Source organism: Pan troglodytes, chromosome 17, assembly GCF_028858775.2.
Source record: "Pan troglodytes isolate AG18354 chromosome 17, NHGRI_mPanTro3-v2.0_pri, whole genome shotgun sequence".
Classification (NCBI taxonomy): Eukaryota; Metazoa; Chordata; class Mammalia; order Primates; family Hominidae; genus Pan; species Pan troglodytes.
Genome location: NC_072415.2, coordinates 68575960 through 68593156, shown reverse-complemented (window position 1 = coordinate 68593156; position 17197 = coordinate 68575960). Strand labels below are relative to the sequence as shown.

The 17197-nt window shown below is 43.3% G+C and overlaps 1 protein-coding gene across 7 annotated transcripts in view; it reads left to right on the top strand.

Moving 5' to 3' along the window:
- ALPK2 (alpha kinase 2) overlaps positions 1-17197 on the top strand; it is a 148230-nt gene that overhangs the window by 102034 nt on the left and 28999 nt on the right. For all 7 annotated transcript variants that reach the window (XR_010151955.1, XR_010151954.1, XR_010151956.1 and 4 more), the window contains 4 exons: positions 3360-3487; positions 3589-3624; positions 10260-10534; positions 12360-12448. Coding sequence is in view for 4 of the 7 variants with exons in the window: in XM_016933807.4 (XP_016789296.3) it covers positions 3360-3487; positions 3589-3624; positions 10260-10534; positions 12360-12448 (528 nt within the window). In the remaining 3 variants the exon portion in view is untranslated. The remainder of the gene's footprint in view (positions 1-3359; positions 3488-3588; positions 3625-10259; positions 10535-12359; positions 12449-17197) is intronic.

The following is a 17197-nucleotide window of genomic DNA, read 5'->3' as shown; positions in this document are numbered from 1 at the left end:
GATGTTTGCTTCATTTCTCCTTGGTGACAGTGTCTGGCTTAGTTGAACCCATTTGCTTTCTCCGTGCTAACACTTGAGAATATTTAAGAGTCATAATTCATTTGTTTATTGAGAGATCATTTATATTATTTCAAGTGGGTTTTCAAATGTTTGCTAATTTCTCTCATGCCTACTTCCAGTCCAGCGTTTCCCTTCACTTGTGCCTCCATGAAATATGTCACTGTCTTGTATCATTTTCAAAGAGTTGAAATCTCTCAAATATAATATGAACGTGGAGCAAAGGTCTTCTTGAACTTACTAAATCATGAGGGAACCTGTACAATGGCAAGAGTTGTTCAAAGGAGCATTTGAGGAATGAAGATTTAGATAGTCCATCAGGCAAAGGAATGCGGAAATACATTTTGAAATAGATATAACACTGGTTAATGTTTGACAGGTAATAAACTTTGTGAGTTATCTTTTCTACTGCACAGAAACCTAAAAGTTAACCTGTAACTTAAAGTGTCTGAGTGGGTTCTGTGTAAATGGGAAATAGCAAAGCATTCTCCTTTCACTAGATCATCCTCAATGATCCTGTTGAACAATGACTGTGATCCTCCTCCTTTGTCCGCAAGTTTTGGGTACTTTCCTTAACAGGCTAAAGCGTGGAAATTAGGTGTCAGAAGACTTTCTTGTGGGTAGGGCAAGACTAATATACTTCGAAGAAACCAAGAAGAAGAAAGTGGTAGCTTGGTTTGAGTCTCTGTGTAGCAGTGGCATGTCTTGGCTCCATGGAGACCTCCAGGTGGCACCCTCTGGTGCTATTTGGCCATCAGTACCTTCTTGGTAACCGGGAACCCATTCTCCACTCTGTGGAGAGAGGTCCTTCTGAGTTCCCTGGGCTTTTGAAAGGGCAGCTGTCCACGTAGAGTGGCCCTACTGATAGCTGAGCAAGGTCATGGAGCACAGGTCATGTTGTTCCCGCTGGGAACCAGTGGATGAGGAGCTGGCTGCTGGGATGGGAGGATCTCCTTGGATGGCCCTGGGAGAAACAACCCGAGGACTTCTCAGCCCAGACTGAGTGGTGGGTGGGGGTGCTGCCAAGCCCTGGCTCCTTAGGGCTGGTGATGGATGATGGGATCTCTCAGAGAAGTCCCCATGCTAAGTACCCTCTCCCTGCAGCCAACTTCACTGTTTGTGTTCTTCTGATCACACTCTGGACATGGGCTTCTTTTGCATTTGTCTGCACAGCTAATCACCACTGCTGTTCTGCTGTCTGTGGCCATTTCCTAAGGTAAAAAGATTTGTCCCTTACAGGGTAAGAGGATATGAAAGTGAACTTACCCTCTTGGTTAAAAAAGGCACAAGATCACTTGTTCCTGCTTTCTACAGCTGTATTGGTATTTTCTGTTTGTCCATTTCCTCCCAGACTAGAAGACCCTCAAGGGCAAGGACTGTGCCTGTTTTTTTTTTTTTTTTCTTTTTCATCATTGAATCCCCCAGTACTAAGCACAGAGCAGATACTCCACAAATGTTGGATAGAACTCTTTGGGACTTCCGAGGTAGTTTTGTTTCATGGAGAAAGCACACTAATACTACTGTTCCCCACTAATACTACTGCTCACCACGAAGTAATGACTCGTGACCACGCTCAAGACTGGGCTTTTCGCTGAAGCTTCACACGCCGGTGTCATGACACGTTACTCCTCATGACACATCTGAGCGGTGATCTTGCTCATTCTGCTTTCACAGAGGAGGAAATTGAGGGTGACAGGCTACATAGCACACCTGAGGTCGGCCTCAGGGTTGGGATCCAGACCTTTCTGACTCCTACATGTATTCCTTCTAGAAGAAAGCCTTGGGTGGGGACCATGGGCCAAGCCAGGAAAAACGGTCTTCATGGTTCTGGGCCAAGTATCAGAGAATTTCTAGGCTGGAAGGAAGATGTTCACAGGACAGTTCTAGTTCAGCCCCCAGCCCTTCGGGTAGCCCTTGCCTGCCCCTTTCAATGACAGAAAGGCTGTGCCAATCCTAGAGCCTTGCAGAAGGACTTTCCACAAGCCTCCTCTGTGGCCCACTCCGTGTTTTACTGCCCTGTCCGGAAGTCTTCCCCTTATAACTGGACTTGTTCACATCCAGTTTTAACCATACAGTGGGATATGTTCAGAGACCCCAGGAATGAAGGAAGTAGAATGGTTTAGTGAACTTTGTTTTAAGCCACTGGTATATTCCAGGGAAGGAATGTATATATTGGAGGCTTGAAGTCTATTGAAAAATCAACCAATAATGAACACTTTTTTTGAACATGCAACTGAGACAAACTCAAGCTAGGTGAATTTTTATTGTTAAACTATGAAACGAACCCAAGCTAAAATGTACCCCACACACATGTATACACATACATACACAGAATCTTGGTGAATGTTTAAACAAAGTTCATTTTAAAGAACAAAACCAGAACAACGTCTGAATATCCTTTTTTTTTTTTTTTTTGCTGTAGAGTAAGTTTTTTGTTTGAGACTTTGGAATAAATATGTGGCTCTCCCTATGTTTCAAATTATCCCAGACTTGAGGGTGGGAACCATAATTTACTTGGGGAGGCAGCTTAATGAGGTCAAAATCATTTGCTTAAATTTTTCTATGCCTCAGTTTCCTCATCTGCAAACTGAGAATAGTAAACATAGTTCTCTCATTAGGTTGTTCTGAGGGCATCATGAAATTGATCTTTATGTGATTTGGCACAATGCCTGGTACATACCAAATGCTCAGTGCACATTAGCTATCGGCATCATCATCACTGTCATCATCACCACCAATATGACCACCACCACCAGTTTTAGTTTTCATAGCACAGTGACCAGAACTTAATAATTTTGGGTGAGGGAATAGTTGGATGGTTGGTACCTCACTAGGGGAGTACAGGACACTATTACAAAGGGGCCCTCAGTCACGAATCCTTATGTAGCATAAAGCTAAGAACCCCATTTTCTCTTGTCCCTTATTGTATCTGTATAAGTTTGGGTTTGGAGTTATCAGACTTTCCTTCAAGCACAGGACACCCGGATTAGTCACATAATTGAGCTGAATTCTGAGCAGAAATGTTAACAACAGCTCCCAGAATTCACAATTTCAATTCTTTGCTCTACTCATGGCAGTTAAACCTACTGCTTATTGGAGTGAGCATGTTATCCAAAATGTAATGACTCTCCTCTGTGGATAAATCAATTATTTAAACAGCTGATCGTGATTTTGCCCTTTGGGCAGCTCACTGGCTGAAAACGTGAGCAGGGAATTCTTAGCTTCTTTCTCCTTAAGTATATTAGAAAAAAATGCAACCGTAGAATGATGAAGTGTGTCAATGTGAATATTCCTCATTGCAGTGCAGGGGACAACTCCACTGTTTCCTTTGCCATCGTGCAAGCCAGTCCGAAGGACCAGGGACTCTATTACTGCTGCATCAAGAACAGCTATGGAAAAGTGACTGCTGAATTTAACCTCACAGCTGAAGGTAAACCACAGCTTTTCAGTTTTCAATGAAAAACCACTGGCCCCTGCCCATTCACAATGGACATCTGTACTGAAGCCATTCTCTGCTTTGTCTTCTTCTAGTTCTCAAACAGCTGTCAAGTCGCCAGGATACTAAAGGTAAGTCAGTTAGGGTTGACCTGCCAGAGGAAATGGGCTTACTGTAAAGCATAAAATAGCTCCCAGAGTAAAGAGTAGAAGCAGTAATCCTCTGGACTCTTCCAACCGAGAAGAAGAGCTATGGCATGACTTAAGAAATGAATGCCATCAGAGAAATGCAAATCAAAACCACAATGAGATACCATCTCACACCAGTTAGAATGAAAATCATTAAAAAGTCAGGAAACAACAGGTGCTGGAGAGGATGTGGAGAAATAGCAACACTTTTACACTGTTGGTGGGACTGTAAACTAGTTCAACCATTGTGGAAGTCGGTGTGGTGATTCCTCAGGGATCTAGAACTAGAAATACCATTTGACCCAGCCATCCCATTACTGGGTATATACCCAAAGGCCTATAAATCATGCTGTTATAAAGACACATGCACACGTATGTTTATTGCGGCACTATTCACAATAGCAAAGACTTGGAACCGACCCAAATGTCCAACAATGATAGACTGGATTAAGAAAATGTGGCACATATACACCATGGAATACTATGCAGCCATAAAAAAATGATGAGTTCATGTCCTTTGTAGGGACATGGATGAAATTGGAAATCATCATTCTCAGTAAACTATATCACAAGGACAAAAAACCAAACACCGCATGTTCTCACTCATAGATGGGAATTGAACAATGAGAACACATGGACACAGGAAGGGGAACATCACACTCTGGGGACTGTTGCGGGGTTTGGGGAGGGGGGAGGGTTAGCATTAGGAGATATACCTAATGCTAAATGACGAGTTAATGGGTGCAGCACACCAGCATGGCACATGTATACATATGTAACTAACCTGCACATTGTGCACATGTAGCCTAAAACTTAAAGTATAATTTAAAAAAAAATCAGAAAAGAAAAAAAGAAATGAACGACAATTCATGAGCCAATTCAATGTGAATGTAGGGCCATACTTCCTATTGTAAGTTCATTAGACCACAGATATCCAGAATTGGATGCTACACTGTAGCAGTGGAGTTTTGGGGAACACGTAGAGGGGGAGTTTGGATTTGACTTTTCCCTTTAAGCATCGGTCTTGCATTCAGCCCTTCTGCATGGGATTTTTCAGCTACTGGGACTTATTACAGCTTGTTTTGTTTGTTCAATTTTCCTTTCAGTTTGACTAGCTGAGCAGATTCCCAAAGACAGCCAGGTGTCTGAAGGATCACTCCATTCGTTTGTGTCTTAAGGAAAACAAAAGATGGGTTTCTCTGCTTTCTTTTGGCACCTGGTGTTAGCCACAGCCTAACATTGCTGCTCATGAATGCTTGTGATGTCCCCGGGCCTCCCACTGAGTTTTCCACAGTTTGGTGCAATCTGTGTTTGCCGTCTTCCCTCTTAAGGAGAATTACTCACCCACCTACGCCCACCCATGCCCACCCTTGCCTGGTGGTGTGCTGGGGTAAATATTTAGCAACATGCTGAGGGTTGGGGAAGTTCTGAGTCCTACAGTTTCCGTGATGTAAATACTCTCAGTGTGGCCACTCGTAAACCACCAGTGTGACATCACACATCATGGGACTGGGAAGAGCCGCCCGTCATCAGCTCTCAGGAGCTGCAGAAGGCCAGCTCCCCATACCCCGGTGGTCCAGCCTCACCCCATGTGATCATGACTTTCAGCACAGGGGAGGATCCACGGTCAGTTTTAGGAGAAATTGGATAAATTCTGACAGTGAATTGAACTAGCATCTTAAAGATTTACTGCATGTACTGAGTTTTAAAACAAACAGAACGCCTGAAATCTCTGCAGAAACAGGTAATAAAAGTAATCAAAATGCAGTCACATCCAGTGTATCAAAAGCAAGAAACTGAGATCTCGACTTAGAAATGGTCTAGCAATAGGCCAGGCGCGGTGGCTCACGCCCATAATCCCAGCACTTTGGAAGGCCGAGGCGGGTGGGATCATGAGGTCAAGAGATCAAGACTATCCTGGCCAACGTGGTGAAACCCTGTCTCTACTAAAAATACAAAAATTAGCGCGGCGTGGTGGCACGCGCCTGTAATCCCAACTACTCAGGAGGCTGAGGCAAGAGAATGGCTTGAACCAGGGAGGTGGAGGTTGCAGTGAGCTGAGATCATGCCACTGCCCCCCAGCCTGGCGACACAGCAAGACTCCATCTCAAAAAAAAAAAAAAAAAAAAAAAAAAAAAAAAAAAAAAAAAGAAAGAAAGAAAGAAAAAGAAATGGCCTGGCAAATATTGTGATATTAACCCAAAATAGTAAACTTAAATACAAGCTCTTCACAAACCCACTCAGATGCTAAATACCCGTCTTTAGTGTGTAGCATACATGTGTTATAATTTAAAATCCTTCCTCTATTTCTGCTCTCATCTCCCCAGAAGGCAAAATATGCAAAAGAATCCCCTTACTCCTAATACTTCAGAAAATAAGAAGACTCTCAGAAGGGAGTCTCTGTTTCATCAGCTTCTTAGCATTGATTGGCATTCACATCTCAGACACTTGCTAGGTTTCATTGGTTTAGGTGTGCATGAGCTCATTTCTCAAGGATTACTAGTCAGGCGAGAGACCCCAGTGGGGATGAGCTACTGGCCATTTGGTGGAAATGGTACCGCCGCTATAGCCCAGTGACTCCAGCCGTAGAGCCTGGGTCTGAACCCTGATGACATCACCTTCTCCCAGCTTCTGGCCCCATTGTGACTGGGGGTGTCAGTTTCACTGACTCACCCGGCTGGGGAAGTAACTCCTGGCCCCTCCCTATCCTTGTACCTTCAGATAAAGAGGCTGAAAATTACTTTTATTTTATTTCTTTGAGACAGGGTCTCACTCTTTCATCCAGGCTGGAGTGCAATGGCACAATCATAGCTCACTGCAGCCTCGGCCTCCTGGACTCTAATGATCCTCCCACCTAAGCCTCCTGAGTAGCCTGGACTGCAGGTGCTCACCACTGCACCCAGCTGATTTGGAAAATTACTTTTAATCACATTTTTTTAAATTCAGAGGACTATCTCACTAAACAGTTTATTAATTTAATTCTCTATAGGAGGAATAAATAATTTTTTACAAGATGGTCTCTAATTTAAAAAACTAATAAAGCTAAGCTCATGAGAAAGTTGGAAATGAATGATGGACCAAATGAAGCCCAATTTAACGATGTTATTATGTTTTATGAATATATTTGCAGATTGCTTTTCTGCACCTCGGAGCAGTCTTTGTAACCAGTGGCTGCAGGTATCCACATGGTTTCTCTGAGTTGAGGATTTGGATTTCACAATGTATGGGTGTAGCAAGGAACCTCAGTGAGGCATTTGGATCTCCCAACACTCATCTGACGAGTCTGTCTGGTGGATTCCAATGAGTCTCTCCTGATTCTTTTTTTTTTTTTGAGACGGAGTCTCATTCTGTCACCCAGGCTAAAGTGCAATGGCAAGATCTCGGCTCACTGCAACCTCCACCTCCCAAGTTCAAGCAGTTGTCCTGCCTCAGTCTCCCAAGTAGTTGGATTACAGGCACCTGCCACCACACCCGACTAATTTTTTTCTATTTTTAGTAGAGATGGGGTTTCATCATGTTGGCCAGGCTGGTCGGGAACTCCTGACCTCAGGTGATTCACCTGACTTGGCCTCCCAAAGATCTGGGATTACAGGTGTGAACCACCGCACCCGGCCTCTCTTGATTCTTTCTCATGGAACTGCCACCTCTCAGGGACTTTAGGCAGCGTGGAGTGTGAGTCCTGGCAACGGATGGCTCTGCAACGCTGCAAAGAAAATCGCACCTTCTTCACAACCCGAGACTTGCACTGCTACACTCGTGCTTTTCCTGAGCCTCCCCTCAGGTGCTCAGTTCTCCTGTTCCCTTCATTACTCTTACCAGGGAAGAAATTGGTCTAAAGGATGAAATCTTGCCTCCATCTCTCACTTTAAAAGAGGTGCCAACTCTAACCAAGAGGACGCGCTCATTTCAGCCATCGCTGAGGAAGACAGTTTTGGACAGGCTGTCCTTTCAGATTTCTGCAGAGCTACAGAGTCTGTACCTTCTGCTTCTGCAAAGGAAGGCCCAATAGATGAGTTTCAGCTTGGAAAGTTCCACCTAGAACTCCAGCTCTTGCTCTGCAGGATTTTCAAGAGACAAAGAATATGTCTAAGATTTTTTTTTTTTCTTTCATGTTTTTATCCTTGTCAAATAAGCATTTCTGTTGGAAATTATAGACAGGGTTGTTAATTATACCACGTATGGTACTATACAAACAAATTTTCCTTCCTACTTTCTAAGCATATGGCCTGGACCAACTTTTATCTTCAGTTAATTAGATCTGCTGAATTTTAAAGCATAAGGTGCACAAGCTTTTTACTTTTAATAATTAAATTTTAGAAATGTGAGGATTTTGAAGGAAGACAGGATATGGCAGATATAATACATGTTTATTGGGCTCTGGTGTATGTACATATAACATTTCCTATACTCTGTAAGTGGTATTAGAGGCCAAATTGTTAAAATTAATCATATAACTAGAATGGAACTGAGAAGGTTTGGGATACAGAAAAGCATTCCCTCTCTATTTTCTCACCTAATTTTTAAATTTAACTGTTAAAATAAAACTGTGCTTTTCTCCATCAATTAATTTTTTTCCTGGTTCCGTTACTTAGAGTAAAATCTGTGATCCAGCTATTGCCTAAAACTTTATCTGAGAAAATGTCCCATTTGCCTGTTTTCCTGCAGCTCCAACCCAGTTCTCTCCAGAAACCTAGGACAGGTTACTCAGTAGGAGTTATTGGGGAAGAAAAATAATTTATTCTTCAGTCCTCATAAGTTCTTAGTTGGAACAGATCCCTGTAACAAAAGATTAACGAGAGAAATCAAACAAGTTTATGAACATGTATAATTCATATATACATGGGAGATACTCCAGAAGTGCTCATTTAAGAAGGGGTTTGAATTCCAGCTTATACAGCATCTACAACAAAGAATGGTGCATTTTTAGAGAAGTGACAGGGCAGAGGGAAGGACTTTGAGTAGGTAAGGGCAGTAGCTTGTGGAAAGGCATTTCCATAGCCCTGGAAAATCTCCCAGCATCTGGATTCTCATTAATGCTTGTTAATGTCTGGTACCCATCTCCAGGCCCATCAGGGTCTAAAGTTGTCTTCAGTCATTAACCTTTGTTCTTCCTGGTAGAAGGGGGAGTAGAATATTTTTTGTCTTTATAAATTTATGTCCTGATTTTAGGCAAATAGAGGGAAGGCAGACAGCTTTCTTGCCTCTGCTTCTTAATTACCTTCAGCTCAACAATCCTTTTACCAAAGAGACAGATTTGAGGGTGGCATATTCAGGGGTCCCATAGTCTTCTGCTAGCCTTTGTGAAAATGCTAGGATCACCTTTAGGAATATCCTCTTTCTTCAAGCAGATTCTAGCTCTTCACCTAGTTTTTCTGTTTGAAAATCCACCAAACCCCACTCCCTTTCTTTCTTTCTGGCAGTAATTAGGCCGAGACCTTAATCAATACCCGATCAGAATAGTTTCAGTCTCCTTATAGTTTTAATAGCTACCATCAGTCTCACATCGTATGATTTTAAATATTTTGAAAAGAAGAGAAAAATATTTCCTTAAGCATTGTATATAGAAATGTGAAGTAAGAATTTTCCACACAACCCATGATCTCTTTCTTCTTGTAAACATTCAGAAAGATGTCAGTTTTCATCAGTTTTGAGAAGTGGAAAGGATTTAAAAATCCAAACAATCTTATTTCATTGAAAGCCACCTAATTTTCTTCTCTCAGTGAATGAGAAGTCTGATTGGGTCATCTCTAGTTTAAAATGGACCTTCCTGATTAAATTCACTGTCATCTCAAACGTGTAGAATCCACTCTGCAAAAAAAAACAGCTGTTAGAAAACTCAAAATAATTCTACTTTTCTTTTTACAAATAAATCCAAAATAATTCTACCTTTTTTTCGATTTCTCTTCAAAGGCAATTCTTTTTATTATTTTTTTGTTTTGTTTATTGCTACCTGTTTCTTATACTTATCACATGCTTTCTCAATGGAGGCAGTATTGCTACCAAGAGGACCAACATTGGTTCTTGGGAGGCAAAAAAAAAAGTTACTCTTTTTCTGTATAAGGAACAAATATACATATGGTACATAAACAGATAGTATATTTGTGGTATTAAACTTTCATGGCAGGCAATTAAAACAAATTCCAGCAAAGATTCCGTGGTTGCGGGGGGTGGGGGGCAATAATGAAAGAAAGGTTGGTCCGATATTATCAGATCTTATCATTGGTCTTTCTTCCCTCCTCTACACTTTTCCCATCTTTTCAACTTGCCTTTTGTTACTTCGCTTGGTTCCACTTATATTTTCCAGGTCTGTCTAGAATTCTTTTCCTGATCTTTCCAGTTTTGCTCCAACCCATCCCTGATGTTCCCACATTCTCATTCAATGACCTGTCACCTCCTCACCAACCCACTCATCTCTTCTTTTAGCTATGCCTCTTTTGAAGGGTAAGTGTGTCTGCCCCCTCTTGGTTCTGCAGGTCAGCCTTGTCATTGTCCTTATGTGGGGACCCTCCCCATGTGGAGTTAGCCAAGGAGCAGGACTGGGAGGTATTCTCTCCAACCAAAGCTGTGCTGTGTTTCAGGATGTGAAGAGATTGAATTCAGCCAACTCATCTTCAAAGAAGACTTCCTCCATGACAGCTACTTTGGGGGCCGCCTGCGTGGTCAGATCGCCACGGAGGAGCTGCACTTTGGAGAAGGGGTTCACCGCAAAGCCTTCCGCAGCACAGTGATGCACGGCCTCACGCCTGTCTTCAAACCTGGCCATGCCTGTGTGCTTAAGGTGCACAATGCCATTGCCTATGGGACCAGAAATAATGATGAGCTCATCCAAAGGAACTACAAACTCGCTGCCCAGGTGGGTCCATCTTCCCAAAGCCTGTCACTTCTGGTGTGAGAACCACCCATGATAAGACGAGATGAAAATCAGACTCAGGATTGATGGGAACATCTTCAAAAGGGTGTTTTTCCTCTTTTGGGGTTTCAATTCAATCTCAATGCTGGGGATCACTTCTCAGTTCTCGGGAATAATTTCTTGGCCTTATGCCAGCTACTGGGGACTCAGCCAATGCCTAGAGACACCTCACCAGTTCTAACCCGAGATATAATTGATTTTGTTTCTAAGAAGCCCTATGACATCCCTGGGGGTTTGAGTCTACTTGGATCTAGGATGATATGGAAAGTGGGGGTTCTAAGCTACACTAGATGCCAGGGTCTCCAGGAACAGATAACATCAGCACTAGTTGCTGGAGTGTTTTGTTTGGGTTTGTTTTGTGGAGAGGGAGAGGGGTGGGGTATACCCAGAAGGGTCAGCATTGGTCTTGTTTTCTGCCTTCCTGAGTTTGGTTTAATGGTAGTGTATAAAATAGGAAGAGAGACAGACCCAAGTCTCTAGCTGAGTTCCCACTTCTCGGTGTTATTGAGTCATAGAACTCGAGGTGAGAGGATAGGGCAGGAGAGCCTTAGCTTCTCTCGCTCCTTCCTCCTCCTATCCACATATTTGGTCCATATATTTCACTCCGTCTTTTTTTTTTTTTTCTTTTTTGAGACAGTGTCTCACTCTGTCCCCCAGGCTGGAGTACAGTGGCATGATCACGGTTCCACAGCAGTCTCGGCCTCCTGGCCTTAAGCAACCCTCCTGCCTCAGCCTCCCAAGTAGCTAGGACTACAGGCGCATGCCATCACGCCCAACTAATTTTTAATTTTTTTTTCAGAGACAGAGTCTCCCTATGTTGCCCAGGCTGGTCTTGACCTCCTGGAGGGTTCCAAGTGATCCTCCTGCCTCTGCCTCCCAAAGTGCTGGGATTACAGGCATGAATCACCACACCTGGTCCACATATTTCACTGTTTACACCGGCACTGGTGTAGCTGTCAAGAAAGTTGGGTCTTTCACCAGCTCTGTGCCCCTTTAAAATGTTTACCATAAACATCTAAAACAATTAAAACATTTAAAATATTAAAATCCACAGGTTAAACTTAGATGAATCTCTCAGGTACAGTCAAGCATTAAGCATCGTGATCCTGCGGCACTGCCACGTGGGACTTTGTGCTTCTGAAGGCAGCCTTGCTCTCTGAATATAGTATTCTGCCCATTGTATTCCTTTCTTCTCCCAATCCACTCTGCTTTTTTCTTTTCTCTCTCAGTATTCCCTCCATCTCAAATATGACACAGTCTTGGAAAACCTCCCAGCATCTGGATTCTTGCTCAGAAAAGCCCCACAGCATAGGATGCAGAATCCACTTGGCTTTTCCTAAGGCAGAAATCCTGTGCTGTTCATTATTGACTACTCCAATTACACCTTTGAAAAGGGTTTGCAATGGCAGATCTCACAGGAAACCCAGTAGTGCCCCAAGTGCCACCTGATGACGTGATGAGGGGCCAGTCCCCTTAGTTCTGGGGTGAATTTCGGCCCTGCTGGCTCGAGAAATTTTATAGTTCAGGGACACCTGGTCCTGGAGACCACTTGACCTCCACCCGGACAGTTCCTTCACGTCTCAGAGCTCCTCCCTAAGTGGCCAACTCTAGGTTCTAATAATCGTTGCCTCTGTGACCCCAACCAGGGGATGGGCTTGTCAGTTCATTGGCTTTACCTTACTGGGAAATCTCCTGAATAGTCTTACTGGGCAATGCTGTCTGAATTTCCTGTAGTCACTGGGGCTCTCTATGTATTTTGGTGATATAGGAATGCTATGTTCAAAATACTGCCAGGTATTATGCCAAGATCTACGCTGCTGAAGCACGGCCTCTGGAGGGCTTTGGAGAAGTACCTGAGTAAGTGTGTTTACCCTGCCTTGTGTCACATTCCTGACTTGTTGGGGACTGGGAGGGACGAGAGAGTGAGAAGGAACAGTAGGGCAAGTGTTTCAGCTGATCTCTCAGTCTGTAAGCTCCATGAGGGCTCACACGGCTGCTATCCTACCCCTTGCTGGGTAGGATATTTAATATTATATAATATAATAATATTATATTTAATATTTAAGAAGATAAATATTCTTTAAATAAATGAATGGATGGATGGATGGGTGTATGGATTAATCCAGCCAATAAATGAATCTACCATGTTAAATAGAAAAGAAAGGATATCTACTCTCATAGCTATTACATTGTCTAAACAGTAAGCAAATAGAACAGAACAAGAGATATCACAAGGCGATTAGTCCCATGATGAAAATAAAATATGGCAATGTAATAGGGAAGAGTGGATTGGGTGATCAGAAACATAGTAACATAGTACCTGCTTCCTGGAATCCTCCAGAGATAAATCACACCCACTTTTATCTACTCTTTGCCTAAATATTTACTGGCCCAAGCAAATTTTGGGGAGCCTGGAGCTTGTGTTTGCAGCTCTGTTTTTCTGGTTGAGATCATATTTGCATGCTTAAATGGACAGAAAAAGGGCTTAGCTAGTGCATGTTGGAACTTTCAGACAGAGCAGCTATTTACCTATCAGTAAAAACTGGGAGAAGGAAGAAGGAAGAAATTCTTGTCTGCATTGCACCTGTTAACTCACAAAATGGGAAAAATAGTTTCCCTTGGGTGGTACATTTGGAAGACCATGTGTAAAGTATAACACTTTCTGCTCTTTCTCAAGAAATGCTTAACACACTTCAGTACACACTTACAATTGCTTTTCTGTTAATTACACAGACAGCCATCTGGACTGAGTTAAGCTTTCATGATATGGGAACTGGCTCCTTTTTTCCCCAAGCCCCGCTCTTCCCAGTCTCTGTCCTCTTAAGTTTTCTTCAAAAAAGAAAAGATTTAACCCACAAGTCAACCCTACCACACACAGAACCACAGTGCCCTCCAGCAGGGACAGACCCAAGTTTTGTGTGGCTTGACTCTTATGCAATTTGGGCTTCTTTCTTTCCTTTCTGTTTTATTTTTTTTAAGAGACATGGTCTCCCTCTGTTGTCCAGGCTGGAGGGCAGTGGTGCAATCACGGCTCACTGCAGCCTTGACCTCCCAGGCTCAAGTGATCCAGCCTCCAAAGTAACTGGGACTACAGGTGCTCACCACCACACCTGGCTAATTAAAAAAAATTTTCTCATAGAGACAGGGTCTCTGTATGTTGCCCAGGCTGGCCTACAACTCCTGGCCTCAAGTGATCTTCCTGCCTCGGCCTCCCAGAGTGCTGGCGTTATAGGCATGAGCCACCATGCCTGGCAAATTTGGGTCCTTTTTAAAGAAAAGAACACAAAATTGTAAATATCAAGATTGATCTAGGGACTTGGAAAGGGCTCATGCAAGTGAAGGATCAGGAGGCTGATTCATTTGCTGCATTAGCATCACAGTAAATAGGCCACTGCCTTAAAGATAGGTTAGGACATTTTTCTATCTAAGCCACTTTCCCATTCCTTACAAGGGGAGAGTTTGTGACCACATGAATGCTGATGGTACATGGGAGGAGTAAGGGGCCTCAGAAGGGCCTCTGGGCCAGACTCCATGTTTATGGAACCTAAATCAGAGGACTCCACAGCCAAAAAACACACATACACACCCCCTACACAAACAACACTCACCATACACACACACATACCACACAAACAACACTCACCATACACATAAACACACCCACAACACACACACACACCCCACACACACCCCCACACCACAAAGATTACATACACACACCACACATACAACACACATACCACACACACACCACACACACACAACACTCACCATATGCACAAACACACACCACACACACCCCACATAAACACACAACACACACCACACACACACCACACATACACACACCACACATACAACACACACACCACACACCCCACACACCACACATACACCACACATACAACACACATATGCATTACACACCCCCACACACACCACACATACAACACACCACACACACACCACATACACACACACACACCCCATACACGCACCTCACACACACCACAGACACCCCCACACACCACACACACCACACACATACACATACACACGACACACACCACACACACCACATAACACACACACCACAGACAATACACACATACACATACACACCACACAAACATACCACACACATACCACACACACACACAGCACACACACACCACACATACGTATACACATCACACACACAACCACAAACCACACACACAACACATACACACAACACACGCACACAGAGCTGACCCTGTATATTACCAACCTTCTCTGAAAGCCTGCACGTCTAGAGAGAGGACCAGGAGTCCTGTCCCCCTCCCCCATTGCCACAGCCCCTAGACTGACCCCCGCTGGGGCCACCCCCATATTTATTTCCAGGCAATGAAGCAGGCCTGAAGAAGCCTTTTTTAATGGAGCATGTGAGGTCTTGGAGAGAAAACACTCCTCGTTTGGGCAGCTTCTGTTTTTGAATTCATGAATATCAATGGAGTCACATTGTCTATGCAAATGGCGTCCTGCTGGGCAGAGGCCAGGCCTAATTAAGACCCTGAATAATGCCCAGCTCTTGTTTCTGGTTTTTTTCCCCACCAGGGATGCAGAATTAATAAGAGCTCAAGCAAACCGTGAATCCTTTTGTTGGCAGAAGGGTCTGTAGCCACAGGGGGTCGGTCCTCAGGAGGGAACCAGGGTGCCCTGGATCCTGCAGAAGTGACAAAGCACGACAGAGGGTGGCATGGCGGCTGCACCGACTTCAGGGCTGCGGGAAAGGTCCACTGCCCTAATGTGCCCACTCTGATCTGGCTGAAATTTGAAATTTCTTTAACAAGATACAAAGAGGTTCTATCTTAAAATTAGAAAGAATGCCTCAAAGACTCTGGCATGATAGTAATCAGGGTACACTGGTATTAGAGGGGCCTTGTGTCCAGGGGTGGGGTTCTAGAAGGACACTGTTCTGGCTCAGATTCTGCTCATGAGCAAGCCTCTGTGTCCTCTTCATGAAGTGAAGGGGATTCTCACAGTTTCCAGGAAATGCTCCTAAATAGCAGAGGAGGATGCCTGTGTGCCTGTCAAAGGGTGTGGGGGCTTCATCCAAATTAGCTGGCCCGCAGGTGTAATTTCTTTGAAGTGTAATATTTTATAGCTTTTAAATTCTATTGAATGTTGTGTCCTCCTTCCTTTATGACTATATTTGTTTTAATAAAAAATAATGTTTTTCCAAGCACCTTTGGCTCAAGTTAATAACCATGTAAAGCCTTCAGCTTACCTCCTGGGAGAAGGCACAGCCTGGGTGGAGAAGCACAGAGCATTGTTACGGGAGAACACTCCCAGCTCTCACAGAGGCAAGAGCAAGTGAACAGGGCAGGACCTGTGCCCCAGCTGGTGTGTGCATGTAACCGCTGGATGGGTTCACCTTGTCTGCTGTACAGACAGAGCTGATTTATCAAGACAGGGAAATTGCAATAAAGAGTTTATTAAATTTTAGACCAATATCCCTTATGAACATCGATGCAAAAATCCTCAATAAAATACTGGCAAACCGAATCCAGCAGCACATCAAAAAGCTTATCCACCATGATCAAGTGGGCTTCATCCCCGGGATGCAAGGCTGGTTCAACATATGCAAATCAATAAACGTAATCCAGCATATAAACAGAACCAACAACAAAAACCACATGATTATCTCAATAGATGCAGAAAAGGCCTTTGAGAAAATTCAACAACCCTTCATGCTAAAAACTCTCAATAAATTAGGTATTGATGGGACGTATCTCAAAATAATAAGAGCTATCTATGACAAACCCACAGCCGATATCCTACTGAATGGGCAAAAACTGGAAGCATTCCCTTTGAAAACTGGCATAAGACAGGGAAGCCCTCTCTCACCACTCCTATTCAACATAGTGTTGGAAGTTTTGGCCAGGGCAATCAGGCAGGAGAAGGAAATAAAAGGTATTCAATTAGGAAAAGAGGAAGTCAAATTGTCCCTGTTTGCAGATGACATGATTGTATATCTAGAAAACCCCATCATCTCAGCCCAAAATCTCCTTAAGCTGATAAGCAACTTCAGAAAAGTCTCAGGATACAAAATCAATGTGCAAAAATCACAAGCATTCTTATACACCAATAACAGAAAAACAGAGAGCCAAATCATGAGTGAACTCCCATTCACAATTGCTTCAAAGAGAATAAAATACCTAGGAATCCAACTTACAAGGGATGTGAAGGACCTCTTCAAGGAGAACTACAAAACACTGCTCAGTGAAATAAAAGAGGATACAAACAAATGGAAGAACATTCCATGCTCATGGGTAGGAAGAATCAATATCATGAAAATGGCCATACTGCCCAAGGTAATTTATAGATTCAATGCCATCCTCATCAAGCTACCAATGACTTTCTTCACCGAATTGGAAAAAACTACTTTAAAGTTCATACAGAACCAAAAAAGAGCCCACATTGCCAAGTCAATCCTAAGCCAAAAGAACAAAGCTGGAGGCATCACGCTACCTGACTTCAAACAATACTACAAGGCTACAGTAATCAAAACAGCATGGTACTGGTACCAAAACAGAGATATAGACCAATGGAACAGAACAGAGC